Source organism: Tarenaya hassleriana, unplaced genomic scaffold (genome assembly GCF_000463585.1).
Source record: "Tarenaya hassleriana unplaced genomic scaffold, ASM46358v1 Cleome4, whole genome shotgun sequence".
NCBI classification, from domain to species: Eukaryota; Viridiplantae; Streptophyta; class Magnoliopsida; order Brassicales; family Cleomaceae; genus Tarenaya; species Tarenaya hassleriana.
In genome coordinates this window covers 4,420,311-4,436,316 of record NW_010966881.1, presented here as the reverse complement: position 1 = coordinate 4,436,316, position 16,006 = coordinate 4,420,311, and the positions used below count along the sequence as shown (strand labels likewise).

At 38.5% G+C, this 16,006-nt stretch overlaps 4 protein-coding genes across 5 annotated transcripts in view; 3 read left to right on the top strand and 1 right to left on the bottom strand.

The window, feature by feature from the left end:
• Positions 1 to 2,234: 2,234 nt before the first annotated feature.
• LOC104823973 lies at positions 2,235 to 3,885 on the top strand. Its single transcript, XM_010555798.1, has 2 exons — positions 2,235 to 3,609; positions 3,680 to 3,885. The coding sequence occupies exon 1, from the start codon at positions 2,728 to 2,730 to the stop codon at positions 3,601 to 3,603; it is 876 nt and encodes a 291-aa protein (XP_010554100.1). The 5' UTR covers positions 2,235 to 2,727; the 3' UTR covers positions 3,604 to 3,609; positions 3,680 to 3,885.
• Positions 3,886 to 7,441: 3,556 nt separating this feature from the next.
• Positions 7,442 to 9,124, top strand: LOC104823971. The gene is made up of 2 exons (XM_010555797.2): positions 7,442 to 8,567; positions 8,906 to 9,124. The coding sequence occupies exon 1, from the start codon at positions 7,609 to 7,611 to the stop codon at positions 8,539 to 8,541; it is 933 nt and encodes a 310-aa protein (XP_010554099.1). The 5' UTR covers positions 7,442 to 7,608; the 3' UTR covers positions 8,542 to 8,567; positions 8,906 to 9,124.
• A 1,813-nt stretch (positions 9,125 to 10,937) lies between these two features.
• Positions 10,938 to 14,413, top strand: LOC104823970 (TLC domain-containing protein At5g14285). 2 transcript variants are annotated; one of them, XM_010555794.2, is made up of 2 exons: positions 10,938 to 11,226; positions 11,915 to 14,413. In XM_010555794.2, the coding sequence occupies exon 2, from the start codon at positions 13,562 to 13,564 to the stop codon at positions 14,318 to 14,320; it is 759 nt and encodes a 252-aa protein (XP_010554096.1). In that variant the 5' UTR covers positions 10,938 to 11,226; positions 11,915 to 13,561; the 3' UTR covers positions 14,321 to 14,413. The 2 variants fall into 2 exon arrangements, with proteins under 2 accessions (XP_010554096.1, XP_010554095.1); XM_010555793.2 differs by having other exon boundaries at positions 11,898 to 14,413.
• A 21-nt stretch (positions 14,414 to 14,434) lies between these two features.
• The window catches only part of LOC104823969 (lysine histidine transporter 1-like), a 3,344-nt gene continuing 1,772 nt past the window's right edge, over positions 14,435 to 16,006 (bottom strand). Inside the window, exons 4-8 of the mRNA XM_010555792.1 lie at positions 15,538 to 15,931; positions 15,249 to 15,354; positions 15,027 to 15,118; positions 14,860 to 14,928; positions 14,435 to 14,681 (exon numbers count right to left, since the gene is read on the bottom strand). Of these exons, the coding sequence (XP_010554094.1) occupies positions 14,583 to 14,681; positions 14,860 to 14,928; positions 15,027 to 15,118; positions 15,249 to 15,354; positions 15,538 to 15,931 (760 nt within the window). The 3' untranslated portion in view covers positions 14,435 to 14,582. The remainder of the gene's footprint in view (positions 14,682 to 14,859; positions 14,929 to 15,026; positions 15,119 to 15,248; positions 15,355 to 15,537; positions 15,932 to 16,006) is intronic.

Below are 16,006 nucleotides of genomic sequence, written 5' to 3'. Positions count from 1 at the left end.
GAATCTTATTTATGGGCCTAATTTACGATCTGTTTATATAATGTAAGCCCATTAAGGGCCCAGATCAATCCAGTAATGGGTTCAGAAAGTCAATACAAAATCCATCACAGTCAAAATCCTTTGGTTTTCCAAAGAAGAACTTCTCTCCGAGTAAATATGGGCCTTAATGCGCTTTATTGTTAGGCAATCAGATGGGTTTCATATTTGAGGCCCATTTAGATTTTGATGGATTAGCGCGTGTGGTTTACGCCACGTGGAGAGCAAGTGAGGAAGGTTGTAAGGAGACCTGGAAGGAAAAAAAAAAAGAGACGCAATTATTATGGTCAACGGATTTTAGACACATTGGAAAAAGATAAAGTTCCCAGTAAACAGCATTCAGCCACGTGTGTCTCTCTCTCCATCTCCGACCTAATCCCTCCAAAACCACAGCCAATGATCTCCTCCTATTTTTTTTTCCTAATCTTCCATATTTAAATTAATTTATGTGTATATATATTAGTATTGATTTCTTATATATATTGATAGAAATCAAACCAAAATTTTCTATATCGAGTCATTCACAACACCGTGATAATGTTTTATATATATATATAGTATTATTAAAACTTGTGATTGATGTCTCGTGAAATACGAGATAAAATATTTTTTATTTCTCCACCAACTACTTATATATATATAAACGATGTTGATGAGATCACATTTGATGTGCTATATAATGATAAATTTTTAAAATTCATTGAACACGCCCTCAAGGAAGAATGTGACATTTTCATTAAAAAAAAATATGCGTGCATTATATTGTCCGAATTATAAAATCACAGATATCATACGCATCCAACCAAAAGGATTCTAACAGCAAATAAAAAAAATAAAATATGTGCGAAATCCATTGGTCTATGTTGAACCAAGCTTTATCTAAGGGTGATGATGCATACGTCTCCAACCATAATACTCATTGATATATCGATTCATTTGCACCCACACACACGCTACACGCACGAACACGCACATGACACATGTATATGCATACATGCATGTGGCATATATATACACATATATATAGTTCCTTGATGGTGACAGCCTTTTATGAGAAGGGAGGACACTTCACGCAATCTCATTGGACGAAACCCTCACAGCCAATCAGAAGCTAAGAGACCAGATGCTATTAGCCCTTCATGGGTCCCACACTTACAATTTCATAATACCACAGTTTCCCCGAAACACCAAATTCATAGATACTCTGGAGAACGAATCTCTTATAGATTATTTTTGTGGGCCTAAAGTATGTATCCTCTTTAATTACTTATATAGGAATGTAAGCATCATACACAAAACATAAATATTCGAACATACAGCATAGTATATATGTGTGTCTATATATATACATGATCACGATGAGGAGCGATTACATAATAATATTTTGTTATAGACAATATTTTGCATCCATTTTTGGAAAATGTGATTGCCAATGGAAATATAGAGGGCAAAAAAGTAATCTCATGTGGGGGAGTCACTATAAATTCCGTATATGATGTGATGTGATTAATTTCCGGTTATAAATATTATTAATTTCAGAAAATGCTTTGAAGTGGCCAGTAATTAAAATTTACAACACACAAATTTGACAGAATTCATCCTTTCAATTCAATTAGTTTAACAATTAATTAATGCATATATATATATGGTACTTTGCGTGTCTTAATATGACAATTCAAAAGCTGTCACATCACAGTTGTTCTGCATGGTCTACGATATTGTAATATAATCCATTTAATTTCTACGATTATTAATCTCTTACAATGTGGGCGTATATATGTAATATTTATACACCTGAAATTCTAATTCAAGTACAAATTAAATATAAAAGTTGTTTAAGAATATATTAGCATGCTTAAGAGTGCTCAATAATTTAATACCAAAAAAGATATTCAACAAATATCTTACTTTGAATATTTTCGAATTCCAGTGGTATATAAACATAAAAGACGTTGAGATAATAATAATGTGTTCTAAAATGTTTGTTTTTTTTTAAAACGTTTTGATGTGTAACAAAAAAAAATTTGTTTTATCGATGATAACGCCAAAACAATATTTTTGAATTATGTTGTGACAGATACACTCGTACCATATGTGTATATATATATATAGGTCCACATATAAATGTTAAAAACTATATCCAACCGAACAAATGAAATTAGTAAAATATGCTGCGCTATACAAATCGAATATACACAACTTTAAACACTTAGTATGGGAATACAAAGACATACGGAAAGCATTGAAGACAAACGCACATATACATATACATATACATATATAGTCGTATAATCATGATTACAATCTTAGTCATATTATATAATAAACAGCACTTCAAAAATACTGAGATTTTCAGAACTGTTACGAGAATTTGGCCTGAAAACCTGGGAATTAACCATAATCGCGAAAAGGGATATTTTCCTTAAAACAAGAAAAATAGAAACAACACAGAGACATAAATATGGTGTAACGATGACATAGGAAATCAACAGCACCGTCCAATGATTTCACTTGCCCTAGACACGTGGCGCTTTACCATTCCATCCCCCGTTGTCCCGTTTGATAATCCCTTCGGCTCACCGGAGAGACACAGAAAGGCTAGAAAGAGAGAGAGAGAGAGAGAGAGTGAGAGAGAGAGAGAGAGTAGAGAGAGTGAAGAGTGAGAGGAGAAGGAAGGCGAGAGAGAGAGTGATGAATAAAGATGAGCTGTGGCGCTCGCTAAGATGCGCCGGGAAGGCGCAGGATAAGGCTGTCGTCGAAACCCTCATGCTCCGGTACCGTCCGATCGCTCCAAAGCCAACGACTGGTCAACCGTCCGTGGGAGACGGCAGCAACTCGTACGGTACCAGCAAAAGAACAAAGAGAAAATACGTTAGGGTTTCGAAGAATAATAAGAATAATTGCAGAAGAAAAGGCAGATCTGAAGCATCTGAATCGGAGAATGAGCCGAAAGCCTCCGACGATGTCGTCACACTTCAGCTATTACCGGAGAAATCTGATCTGAACGACGAATCTACGCCGTTGAGCTCAGAGAATTTCGATCCGACGGTGGAAAGGATAACCGCAGGGAAACCCCACGTGATCGGCACGTGGATCGTTGTCAACGGCGGAGGTCCGGCGGATCCGTCGGCGGGGATGCGGCGGGAAACGGTGGTGGAGTCGTGGGTGACGGTGGAGTCCGTTACAGGAGCATGCGACGTCGGTGGTTCGAGTTCCCATGCTACGGGGTGTACGGACGTGGAGATATTGGAGACATTAGACAAGGACACGTGTCCCTGGTTCATATCCGACAGCTCGAACCGCGTGATGTGGGTGAACGAAGCATACAGGAGAACTGTGTCCTGCAGCATCGACGGAGGAGAGCCGCCGGTGGTGGTGGTGACGTTGGTGACGGACGGGACGACGCCGTTCCACGAATTCCAGAGTTTCACGTGTAGGGTTCGGCTAAAGTACACGTGGCAGGAGGCGAGGTACACCAAAACGGTGCCGTGTGATGCGTGGAGGATGGAGTTTGGTGGATTTGCATGGAGGCTTGACACCAGAGCTGCTTTATCTCTGCGCCTTTGATGATGGGTAAGATATTGAAATATTTATTATTGTAGTAAATAAATGACACAAAGTCTGAGATCTTTAAATTGTTTAGCGCTTCTCGCTGGGATCAGAAGGTTCGCAAAAGGAAATACGGACCGAAAGATGAAATTTATTTCATGTGGTAAAGTGTGAGAAATCGCCCGAGCAAGAAGAAATGTATGTGTATAAAAAGATGCCATTGCGTGGATTTGTATTGATTTGGGTTGTGTTCTCTCACCAATTGACAAAAACCCATTTCGAAAAATCGGAATTTTCAAAAAGATATTATCATTTGTTTTTATTGTTCACAATATATTAATGTCGGATATTTATCGTTTGTTTACAAAATATTATACGAAACTAATCAAGTTTTTCATGAGGGGCATTATCAAAAATACCCTTAATTTGCTATATGTACTTCAAGCCCTACCCTTGTGACCATGTGACCAATGTGACCGAAATATAGTGTGGTCACATATTGATCCCATTGTTCATAACGTTAAATTTATGATGTTTTAATCAAATGATTAGTAAGATATACAAGGTATGAACATAATGAATTAGTGTGATCACCATAAATTTAACGTTATAATCGATAAAAATCAAAATGTGACCATACTATATTTCGGTCACATTGGTCACATGTGACCAGGGTAGGTCTTGAAGTAGAAATAGCAAATTAAGGGTATTTTTGATATAATGCCTTTTCATGAGATGAACGACATGAACTTGCATTGGTACCCCTGCCGTCTTAGGGACCATATGACACATCCACACTTTGGTTCCCCACAGGCCACAACACACACACAAACATTAACCTGCATACATGTATTCAGTTTCATATGCATAGGCAAACTATAAACGGATGCCACATATTCTCTCTTTCCCGCAAATATTATTTGTTAGCAAATACACATTCATGTATCATACATTATAATCAGAAATTTTCATCTTTTCCATGTACATAATAAATACTTCATGAATTGACAATTCTTCAACTCGTTTTATTCCACGTACGATGATGTATTTATTGTTATTATATGTTTTAAGCCTTTTTTTTTTGGGTAAACTATATGTTAAGCCTTTCATACGTGTATATTTACATTTTTATATGTGTTGTGATATTTGATACGTACCACTATGCATGCGCATGTATATGTACACACATATGTAGAGATGCCCGTACGGGTAATGATCGACTATCAAATCACTTTCATTGTGGTTTTTGCTAACTATTCGACGTGTGGACTCGTCCCATTGGTGGATGTAAAAGACATAAAAAAAAACATAACAAAAAAAGGTCGGAGAGAATAATAAATAAAGTTAGCCATCACGCCTACCACATAGGATACGTACACGTGGCTTTTTCCTACCGAGGATTTGATAAAATCCAACCAATCGTGTCCCGGCATTTCTCTAGAGTCTCGGTTCTATTCGACATAACGACGTCATCATCACAACTCTTTGGGTCCCAAACTGTCACATAAATCTCGTCCGTCCACGTTTCTCCTCGTGGTTCGATCAGACCGTACGTGAACTCACGTTTTCCTGCCGCGAATGATGGAATATCCCAACGTTTTTTTGAGTCGGCGCACTACCCAATGAGAGTCCGTCACGTGTATGTTTTCTCGAAGTCCTAAAAAGCTTTTTTTTTTTCTCTGGTTAATATTATTGTACCTTTCCCTCGAGACAGGTAAAAGGCGATATTTTTCAGTGTAATTACAAATTTTCGGTGTATTTTTTGGTAAAATTTCAGGCTTAATTTCTCGAAAATAACTTGGAGGTTTTCGATAATTTGATGTACGCATCTATCGAAGGAATGCCCAGATTTTGTAAATCTTATGCCCAAATATGATCCTATTGTCGCACATCCCTGTAAATGATAATAATAATAATAATAATAATAATAATAATAAATAACCTTTTTGGTTGTTGATTATGATTTTGGTGGCGAGTCAACAAGTTAGTTATGTCATATTCTGACTTATTAATTTTTAAGTATTATATTTAATCTTATAGATGTGAAGAAACTGATTTTTTATTAGTATAAGGCAAAAATATCATAAACAAACCATACGTAACTGATATTATTATACTAGTCTTAGATGTTCGTTTGTATTGGTAGAGTTCTATATACAGTATATATACACTGATAGTTGTACGCATTTTACTACACTTAGTCCATGTTTCATATTGTCTGTCGTAAATTAAAATAACACTTATAATTATACATCTTTGATTACAGTACATCATATTTCACGATTTATCCATTAAATTGAGCTTCGAGGCTGAATGATATAACCCTAGCTAGTTAGTGTCAATAGTGTTGTAATTTTTTTTTTTTATAGATTCCGTAGTCATCGGACATCATATTAAGATTAAAATTTATAAGATAATTAAGACATTGCTCAATTAAATTTTATCGGTTTATGTGCACGCACTAATTAAGAAGTCATCTAATTAGGACAACCTTAACTGATAACTTAAGGATGGTTAAAAATTAATTACGTAGTAATTTAGTGACGTAAAAGGTGATATCGTTACAACAAATGCGTTATGAATTCACAAAATACGTTCGGAGTAGCTTTTTAGAATGTATAGTTTAGTGCATATGCAACATCTGAAACTTTATAATAAACTAAAATGTGCTTCTACGAAGGCGAATCAGACATGGTATCTTATAATATTTTTTTTTAGTTTTTTTAAAATATTCGTTATATATATATATATATATATCGATTTTGATAACTTTCATACTGTTGTGTTGGACCCGATTGGCTAGAGAGACGTACACGTGTACTTTCGCTTTCGGCAATGGAAAAATAGATGGTCGTCTCTCATTGGTCCAACACGGTTGGACCAATCTCGATGTCCCATCACGATAGATACGCTAACAGAAGATGTATATCTACACACATATGTGTGTGTGTGTGTGTATATATTGGCGAGAGAGATAAGAGGTCGAAACAAGCTGTTCTTGATCTCGTGGCTTTAGTAACCCTTTAAATGTTATACTTAAAAGAAATCATTTATAAGTTACATCCTATATACTAAATTTAATATCTATGTATAATTAAGAATAACATTTGAAACCATATATAAGAACAATATTATTGAGAATATAATTAATATATATATATATATCAGTTTACTAATTCAAAACTTTTTTTTATGAAATAATTCAAAACTTAAAGCAAGTTATTTCCCCTAATTTCCCGATATATATATATTTTATAAGCATCCCATAGTTTTAAATCAGATAGAGCTTTGGTCTCCTGTAGAAGTAAATGTTACGTGCCAACGTTACTGACACAACAAAATGCGCGTACATAGAAGTCGGGAAATTATTATGAGCCAAAAAAGCGGAAAATAAGTAAAATAACTTTTTCATTTTTGTTGTCGTCAAATAACTTATCCGAAATTTTAAATTAATAAAACATATCACATTTAATCAATTAGAATACATTTTAATGGTTTCAAAAATCAAATTTTGCTGGGTTACTCTCTTAGAATGTTTATTTTACTGTATACGATTTAGTTTGTCATGGTAATTTTTCTTTAATGCTAAAAGATTGATCCATAAAAAAAAATATTTCAGAAATACTAAGTTTTACTAACCGTTCCGAAAAAAAAAGTTAATAAATTTCATAAAAATTAGATTAGATTTCAATGAACATGTGAGCTCCCTGGGTAAAAGTGGAGAATAGAAAGTTACCATGATATGTGTGGTAAATTTGTGTTGTCACAATTTTCGGAATATAAATCTATAATGTATATGTCAGGTATGGTGTGGGACCTGCTCATGAATCAATCAACCAAACAATTGATTGCTTCTGTTCATTGTTAGCCCTAGACACGTGTTGGGTTCATGTCCCTCATCCCTCTCTCTCCTTTTGTCCATCATCTTTCCTCTGCTTTCCCAACCCCACCTCAAATTATCATAACGCATCCCTCCGCCAAAACCTAATTAGCCCTACCGGAGAGGGAGAGGTTGATTTTATCATGGACGACGAAAATAGGCAGCGAGCGGCGGCATCCACCGGAGACAGGATCGTGATCAGCAAGATAATGCAAAGATTCCGACCAATCGCTCCGAAACCGGTCCCCGGCGGCTGTCTTAATAAGATTCACGATGAAGCGTTTGCGAACGCAAAGAGATCTGCCGGAAGGAACCGAAGATCCAAGAGAAAGTACGTTAGGGTTCGCAATAACAATAAAAGTAAGAACAGTGACAACAACATTAACAGTAACAGTAATGGGTACAACAAGAGGAAGATAAAGAGTGCTCCGACAGCGGATCTTGATAAAGATGCGGGAGATGACGGAAGTGGGTTGCATAAAGACATCGTAACGCTTCAGTTGTTGCCAGAAAAAGAGAAAGATCTAGGAACCCGAGAGCCTGTGTTTGGTTTCAGAGACAGTGTTAGTACAGGTGACAGTACGGAGAATAATTACAGGGACCCACGTCTTTCCATAGAAGATCGTACAATCGTGAGTCTGTCTCCGTTAGATCGGACGGTTGTCGAGTCGTGGGTGACGGTGGAGTGCGTGACTGGAACGTGCACCGACGGGAGCATCAGAAACCAGCTGCTGGGTCGTACGGACGTCGAGAGACTGAGATGTCTAGAGGTCGACACGTGTCCAGGGTTTGTATCTGACGGGTCGAACCGGGTCAGATGGGTAAACGGGTCATACCGGAGGATGATGGGTCTGACTCTGAGCGGAGGGGGAGACGTGAGGGTGTGGGTGGTGGTGACGGAGGAGATGGCGTGCATTGGGGAGTTATATGGTGCGGTGACGTGCAGGGTAAGGGTTCAGTATGAGTCCACGTGGCGGAAGAAGAAGATGACGGTGCCGTGTGATGTGTGGAGGCTGGGCTCCGGTGGATTTGCATGGAGATTGGACGTTGAAGCTGCTTTATGTCTGGGCAGGTGACGAAAGCCAGAGCCGAAAAAAGAAAGGTGGGAGTCAAAGATAACATTTAAAAAAAAATGTTAGATAGAATTATACTCTTGATAGCAACATTTATAACGTCAATTCATATGATTGTGTGTATATACGTTTAGTATACATGTGGTAATACATACATGCATATAACATTTAGTTGCATCACCTAGCTATCCAACTGAGATACATTACATATATACACCGACACTTACCGGGTCACATGTATCTGTGTGCATTATTGGTATCATTGTAACATAAATTAAAATGCATAACCGTCGGTTAATTACAGGCACTAAATTACATTACTTCATCTACAAACAACAAAAATTTGTTGATTATCGTTTTGATGCAGGTTTCTACACCGCTTCTAACGTACACACGGGGATAAATGGCTAATTAAATGTACGTAGGAATTTGTGTTCATATATATATATATATATATATATATATATATATATATAGTGTGTGTGTGTGTGTGTGTTTGAGAGATTATAAAGGAAATATGATTGACCAAGTTTGGTTTGTCAATGGATGTATCGAAACTGTGTCACATTTTATGTTTGATCGTTAATCACACTGCATCAAAAGGTGTAGTGTTTCTAGTTGCATTGGCCACATCATGGCGAAACGAAAGATTTCGTAACCAAATCAAAAATGGAGTGGCGATTATATATTTTTGCATTGCAAGTTGAAACACAATATAACAACGTTGTGTCGTGGCAACAATGAGTTGTGTCTGAGAAAAGTTGATGTGAGTTGGTTGAATATAGTAAGCGTTTTGATCTTAGAGGTTAGAGGTTCGAATCCTCTTATCTTAGTCTTTTCGTCTGCGAGTCTGCCAGATTATAGGTAATCTGGACTGGATTATATCTATCATGTGGTTTGTAGAATATTACTCGAGAGCGGTGTTTAACCAATATACACCCGAAGAGTAGTGGATATCGATTTCCATGTCATAAAAAACAATGAGTTCCATCCCTACTTCCTTATCATTGGTGATGATGAATTCGTAACAAAATACGTTTAGCGATGTCCACAATTTCGTAAAATATTTTGTAACGACAATTTCGTAACAAAAAATATCTGTTGTGTTTTTGTATGTGTGTGTGAATCAAGTTGAATTATGGATTTTTTATTTTATTTTTGTGGTATATATTGATGAATTGTGCCATCGTGAACCAATGGCATTGTGGAGATTTTTGGTCGATTTGCATAGCAATTTTTCTTTAGATTTCTTGTATTTGTATCGATTAGCTAGAGGATTGATGCAAAATTCATATACAAATGGCATGTTTTTTGTTCATCGTTCTCTTATTGGTTGGGAGATACGTCGAGGGGGACATAAGCAGTTTGGTCACTGTCTGAGTTCTTTCTTTCTCTTCTTTTAAAGACAACCATAATTCATGGACCGACATTACAGCTCACCGTGCAAACTCCATTTTTATTGGCACTAGAATTTATATTATAATATTGCACATAGAGATATATATATTTTTTGTATGAAACTTCTGCTCGCCATTGTCATATATATATACATTTGCTCGCATAATTAAGGGGCATTATATAAAAAATATTCTCCTTTTACTATTTTGACTTCAACACATACTTTTTTATTATGTTCATATCTTTTATATCTCACTAATCATTTGATTAAAATATTATAAATTTAACGTTATGACTAATATGATCAACATGTGAGCACACTATATTTCGAATTACATGAATCACATGGTCACGGTTGAAAAAAGTATGCATTGAAGTTAAAATAATAAACAGAGGATATTTTTTTATAATGCCTCTGGTTAAGGCATAGGACTATAAATTTCGATTATATAGAGAATATTAATGTTAACAGAATTGTATGTATTTTGATGTGCTATTCAGAATTTCAACCTAAATATCATTGCCTAAAAAATTCTAATTATATTTTAATAATATTTCTTAGACATACCAAATGTGTTTTCATTTTCAGTTACTTTGATACTACCAAATTTCCAACGCCTTGCATATGGGACATATACGGATTTTTTTGAATTTTTTTCAAAGGTAAAGTTTAAAGTCGATATTTAAAGAAAATCAAACCATATACGAATGTGTTATAAACAATCATGCACAAAACTCTACGTAGGATATCTATACAATTCTTTTAAAAAAAAATACGCATACATATTATATAGAAAATACAAACGTACAAATTCAATTAATCTAACTTCAAAATATCTAATAATTAAAGATCTATTTTACTTCAGCATGAGTTATGATATATAAATTGATTAATTGATATAATACAAAACTTTACAAATTCATTGGAACTGCAGCTTCTGAAAAGATCTACTTAATAATTAACTGGCCATTCATAATAAATTAGATTAACGCAAGGCTTGTGGCGTTATCTACTCCGTCGAGATTGCCACGTCAGATTTGGCCAAAGCAAACGCATGTAACTACCACAAACGATAGGAGGTCCGTCCGATTAGACTCGGCGGGGAAATTGGACGGTCAGAATCTATCTGCCTTTGCTGAATAGAGAACTGGCTGTTTTAACAGCAGGTGATAGATACCAGGGAGCGAGAAAGTTCCTTCCGTTCGACATCGTCTTCGTCTTCGTCTTCTCTCCGAACTTTTCCACGGGGCGCTGGTTAAGGATTTCGTCGATTCGAGATCTAGATTCAGGTTTGTTTCCGTCTTGGATTTTCGATTCTTGGGCTTTCAGCTCAAGCTCTTGTACGTGATCGTTGTGGTTGGTTCTCGAATTTGATTTGGGAGTTTTTCAAACGGGGATACCATTGGAATCAATTGGGGTTTGTATAGTTTATTCAATTTCAGCATTGTCTTCCCGTGTGGGGTTGCTTTCCACGTGATCACTTTTCCGAGTTGAATAGTACAAGTTCTTGTGTCTGATTCGCCCTAATTTCCTTGTGGGTTTTCTCCTGTTCGAGTATTTATTAGCGAATAGGTCGCCGTCTGGATTGGTAACTAAGCCAGGGCTTGAAATTCTTGAATTTGAACCTTGAATAGAGCGAATTTCGAGTGTAATGGCATCTACCGCGTGATTCCATTTTCTCGTATTCCCATCTGTTTAGATCCATGCTGTCGGCGTGCATATAAAGCGAGGTTCTGAGGCTTTGCTTTTGTTTATGTGATGATATCAAGATCTGATTTGTCACATTGGTTAGATTAGCTGTTTATGTCATACCACATTCCCTGTCTCTGTGAATATCTTAGAAGACATTTCAAGTCTAAAATTCTAACTGCTAGAAAGGGGAAAACCCGTAACTTGGCCATTTTGTCTTTCAAGGAGTGGTTTTTATAATTATTATTAATATTTCTGAATATGCCAATAGGTATATCTTTGCTGCAGGTCTGTAACGAATAGTAGAATCCAGTGAAGGTTTCCTTCCAAGGAAGAAATGGTGGAAAGTATTGCCCGAATGCGGTTGAAGCACTTGTTGAACAGAGAGGTATGGAAGCTCCGTCGTATCGACACTGATGCCACTCTGCATGTGATAATTCAAGTGCGCCTACAAGGAAATGTATTAGGTTGAATTCTACTAATGAAGATCCTTATGGTGTCTCAAGGCAAGTCATCTCATAGCTGATAAAGATCGGTTAGAACTAAAGCTACAGCTGATAAAGATTGTTCTCAGGAAAGCAGAGTTGCAGAGACTGAATACGGCCGCTGCCTCATCTATCAGTGATAGGGCTGGCTCAATCACGGTGCAAAAATCATCTCAGGTCAGTAGTTTTAGGAAGTCTTTGAATTATGCGACGGGTCTGGGGAAGAAAGTTTGACCTCAGGGCAGCAATTTGCGTGGATGGAACCGTGGTTCCTCGCGAAAGTTTGAGTCTTCAAAACGTTATCTGGCCAGCACTGCTAATGTAGCTTTGATGAAACAATGCGACACGCTGCTTGAAACAATGGTTGTCTCATCCTCATGCTTGGGCTTTTCTAAGGAGCTTGTTGATGTAGTGAAATTAAACATTACCAGACTATTTCACTATTATCAAACATCCGTATGGATTTATGGACAGTAAGGAAGGAAGAAGTTATCTTCTGATGTATACTCAAACCCACTTGGGTTTGGTGCTGATGTGAGACTTACATTAATGACATATAACCCTCCGGGGCATGATGCCCACCTGGTCATGTCATGTATTTGGACATTAATGATGTGAACAACATGTCTGGATAAGATAGAGGTAAGCTTCTTCTCATCTCGGCTTTAACCAAGAAACCTTTTTTGGCAATCTAACTAACAAAAAAAAAAAGGATTTTCTTTCATTGCAACAAGTGAGATCGCGGGTTTGAATCAACCTCTCGACATAAAGAAGTAGAGGTAATGCTGTCTATAGTATATTCCCTTCCTCACCACCCTCGATGAGATGGAGACTCGAACTGGGTTGGTCCTTCTGTTCTAACCTCTGTGTTCAATCCCAGGGAAATGTTGGTGGAAATGAACCTCCTGTGGTTAGTTCTATTGCTTATCATTTTAACACCTTCTTCATTCTGGGCTTCACTTCGTACTAACAATGCCAAACCCCATTATTACCAAATGATGTATCATATTATATTATACATTCATTCTTCAAAAAACAGTCAGATCCAACTGGGGATGTGGATGCTGTGTTCCTCTGTACAATGTCTGATCTCTCTGTGAAAAGTTCATTTTTGTTTTGGGTGAGATGGCTTTTGATGTAATTTATTCTAGTGGTAGGGACAGGCATCTAACAACAGATGTAGCAGTTGAAGTACTTTCACCAGACACAAAACAAAAATATTAAAGTGGTTTTGCCGTTGTTGGTAAGAAGAACAATAATCTGATGCAGCTACTCCTTGAAACGCCGTCGTTTCCGGTCTCACCCAACCCTGTTTCTCTAAACAAACCTCAAGGTCCCTCAACCATCTCTCGCCATATCTGATTGTAAACAGTGTGCGCGTGCGTTTATCTATATATATACGACCGTATGTGTGTGAGGAGATAACGAAGCGTTCGATTATTCATCTGTAATGGAGGCGTCTTCTAGCTTCTGGGATCTGCCATTTTTCTTCTCCGTCTTCGTCCTCGTCTACTTCGCAGGTTACTTCATCGTCTTCAGGAACTGGAGCCCCGAGACCCGATCCGAAGCCTCCAGCTGCCTAATCTCTTTCCTCCACGGCACCTCCGCCGCTGTCCTCCCCCCCCGCGCCATCGTCTCTGACTGTGGCGGCGTCTTCTTCTCCGGCTGTAACACCCCTTCCCAAATCACCGTCCTCGACTTCAGCTCCGCCTACTTCTTCGCCGATCTACTGCACCTCGCCGCCTCCTCCGCCGCCGGAGACGCCCTATTCGCCGCCCACCACGTCGCCGTCCTTTTCGTCTTCCTCACCTGCCGTTTCCTCGTCGGCCAGGGCGCGTGCGGCATACTCGCCCTGCTCGCCCTCGCCGAGGCCACCAGCGCCTGCCAGAACACCTGGGCCCTTACGGCGGCGGCAGCGGTGGCGCGTGGGACCGACGCGCCTCTGGCGATGCGGCTGAGACGGCGCGTGGAGTTCCCGTTCTACGCGACGTACAGCGTGTGCAGGGGCGTCCTCGGGCCGGTGGTGGTCTACAAGATGACGTCGTTTTACGTCTCCGGCGCGGCTGATGACGTCATACCCAGGTGGGTATGGGTGTCTTGGATCGTCGTCATTGTCGCTGCGCACAGTGTGAGTATCCTCTGGATTCGGAATTTATGGATTCAATTCTTTAACGATAGATACCCAACTTCCGGCAAGAAAACGAATTAAAACTTTGTCTTTTTCATATGGTTAGTTCTTGTGGTAGAAATCTCTGTCAGTAATCTCGGATATATATATATATATATATATATATCTTCTGCAGATATATACAATAAGGTTATTCATATAATATATATAATAATCTCAGTATAATCTTGTTTCGTGACAATCCGAATGCCCAGAAGAAGAATTTTTTTTTTTTTTTTTTAACATATAAACACACACAGAGACACGATCCCAAAAACGCTATCGATCTGATCTGTGACATGCTTCAAGAGTAGAACTTGTAGTCCTTGGCTTGGAGAATGATCGTTCTCAGCCCTCCAATCGGCGATATCACCATTAACAGGACTCCCAACACGATGCATATCTGAAACGTTACCATGTCAGTCCATTGGGTCAAGTATCAATCTATATAGAATTTAACATACAAATGCTTAGCTATTTTGTTCTTCTATATCACTGTCGCCAAAAAAAGAAATCAATCATTTTCCCTAAAAAAGACAAAACTCCACAAAAGATATTCGGGCACTGTGTTCTGTACTTACCCAGTTTGCCCACCAGGACAGGCTGTACTTCCTCGGTTTGTAGATTGCAAGCCACATTATGCAAGGCAGCTTTAAGACATACCCAACCCAAACACCAGTTATAGAAAACACTTGAAACCTTAGTTAAACTATACGTTATTACCAGAAGAAGTATGTTCTTAACTTACGAAATATGTTGTCGGGGCGAAGGCGAATCCCCCGAAGAAAGCGAGGAGGCCGCCGAAGAAAGGGAATGTCATACCGACAAACATCGTTGCGGCTACAGAATTTTGAACGGAAGCATGGAATGATCAGAAAAGAGGTTTATAAGCTAACTTGTAGATTGAGGAACTGCAGTCTGCAGATATATATCAAGTGATCAGTCATCTGTTATTGATTAATCGGCTTACCAACGTAGAAATTGCGTACGACGAAGCGAAGGGCTCGGCTTGGCCTGAAACGTAGCTTCTTCACCAATACAGTCTCCATCATGTCGAAGACCGGCATTGCGTATATCTGTACGTAGAGGATCACAACCAACCGTGCAATAAGGTCCGTGGTTTATAATGAAACTAACAGAACGTGGGGTGGGCATGAGCCGGATATCCGCAAATCGAAGATATCAAATCTATATCCAATTATGAATATTTTATTATTTTTTGGAGTATATGTTGAAATTAAATTTGAAAAATTGCTAACCTGGTAGCTCCCAATGACATGGATGACCACGAAGATGTTGGCCGTAGCAATAAGCCAAGCCGGTTTTTTCAGAGATATCAAAATGTTGTCCTCGACAGCATTTCCGAACATCCAATAACCGACCAACGCAACCGGAAAATAGCACAACGCGACCACGATGTAAGCCACGACCACTCCCCTCCACATCGGCCCCTTGGACGGCTTCTCGGGTGTCGAGGGGATCGTTGCTTGTATCTCAAGAACCACGTTGTGGCCCGCATACGCGAAAGCCACGTCGCCTAACGCGCTGAAGAAGTTGAACACTGTTCCGGCCGTCGTTTTCGCTTTGTATCCGTACTCGACGTCTTTCTGAACACCCTTTGCCGCCGAGGCCGCCCACGCTATTGTCGAGTAGCTGTTTGAGGAGAAGAGCGGAAAGAGAAAATCCGGTTAGCCGAGAGAAACCGGTTAAGAAAAGACAAGAGTTGCT

Bases quoted from the DNA above. Each gene is read 5' to 3' on its own strand.
- LOC104823973 (XM_010555798.1), top strand. From the start codon at position 2,728: ATGAATAAAGATGAGCTGTGGCGCTCGCTAAGATGCGCCGGGAAGGCG.
- LOC104823971 (XM_010555797.2), top strand. From the start codon at position 7,609: ATGGACGACGAAAATAGGCAGCGAGCGGCGGCATCCACCGGAGACAGG.
- LOC104823970 (XM_010555794.2), top strand. From the start codon at position 13,562: ATGGAGGCGTCTTCTAGCTTCTGGGATCTGCCATTTTTCTTCTCCGTC.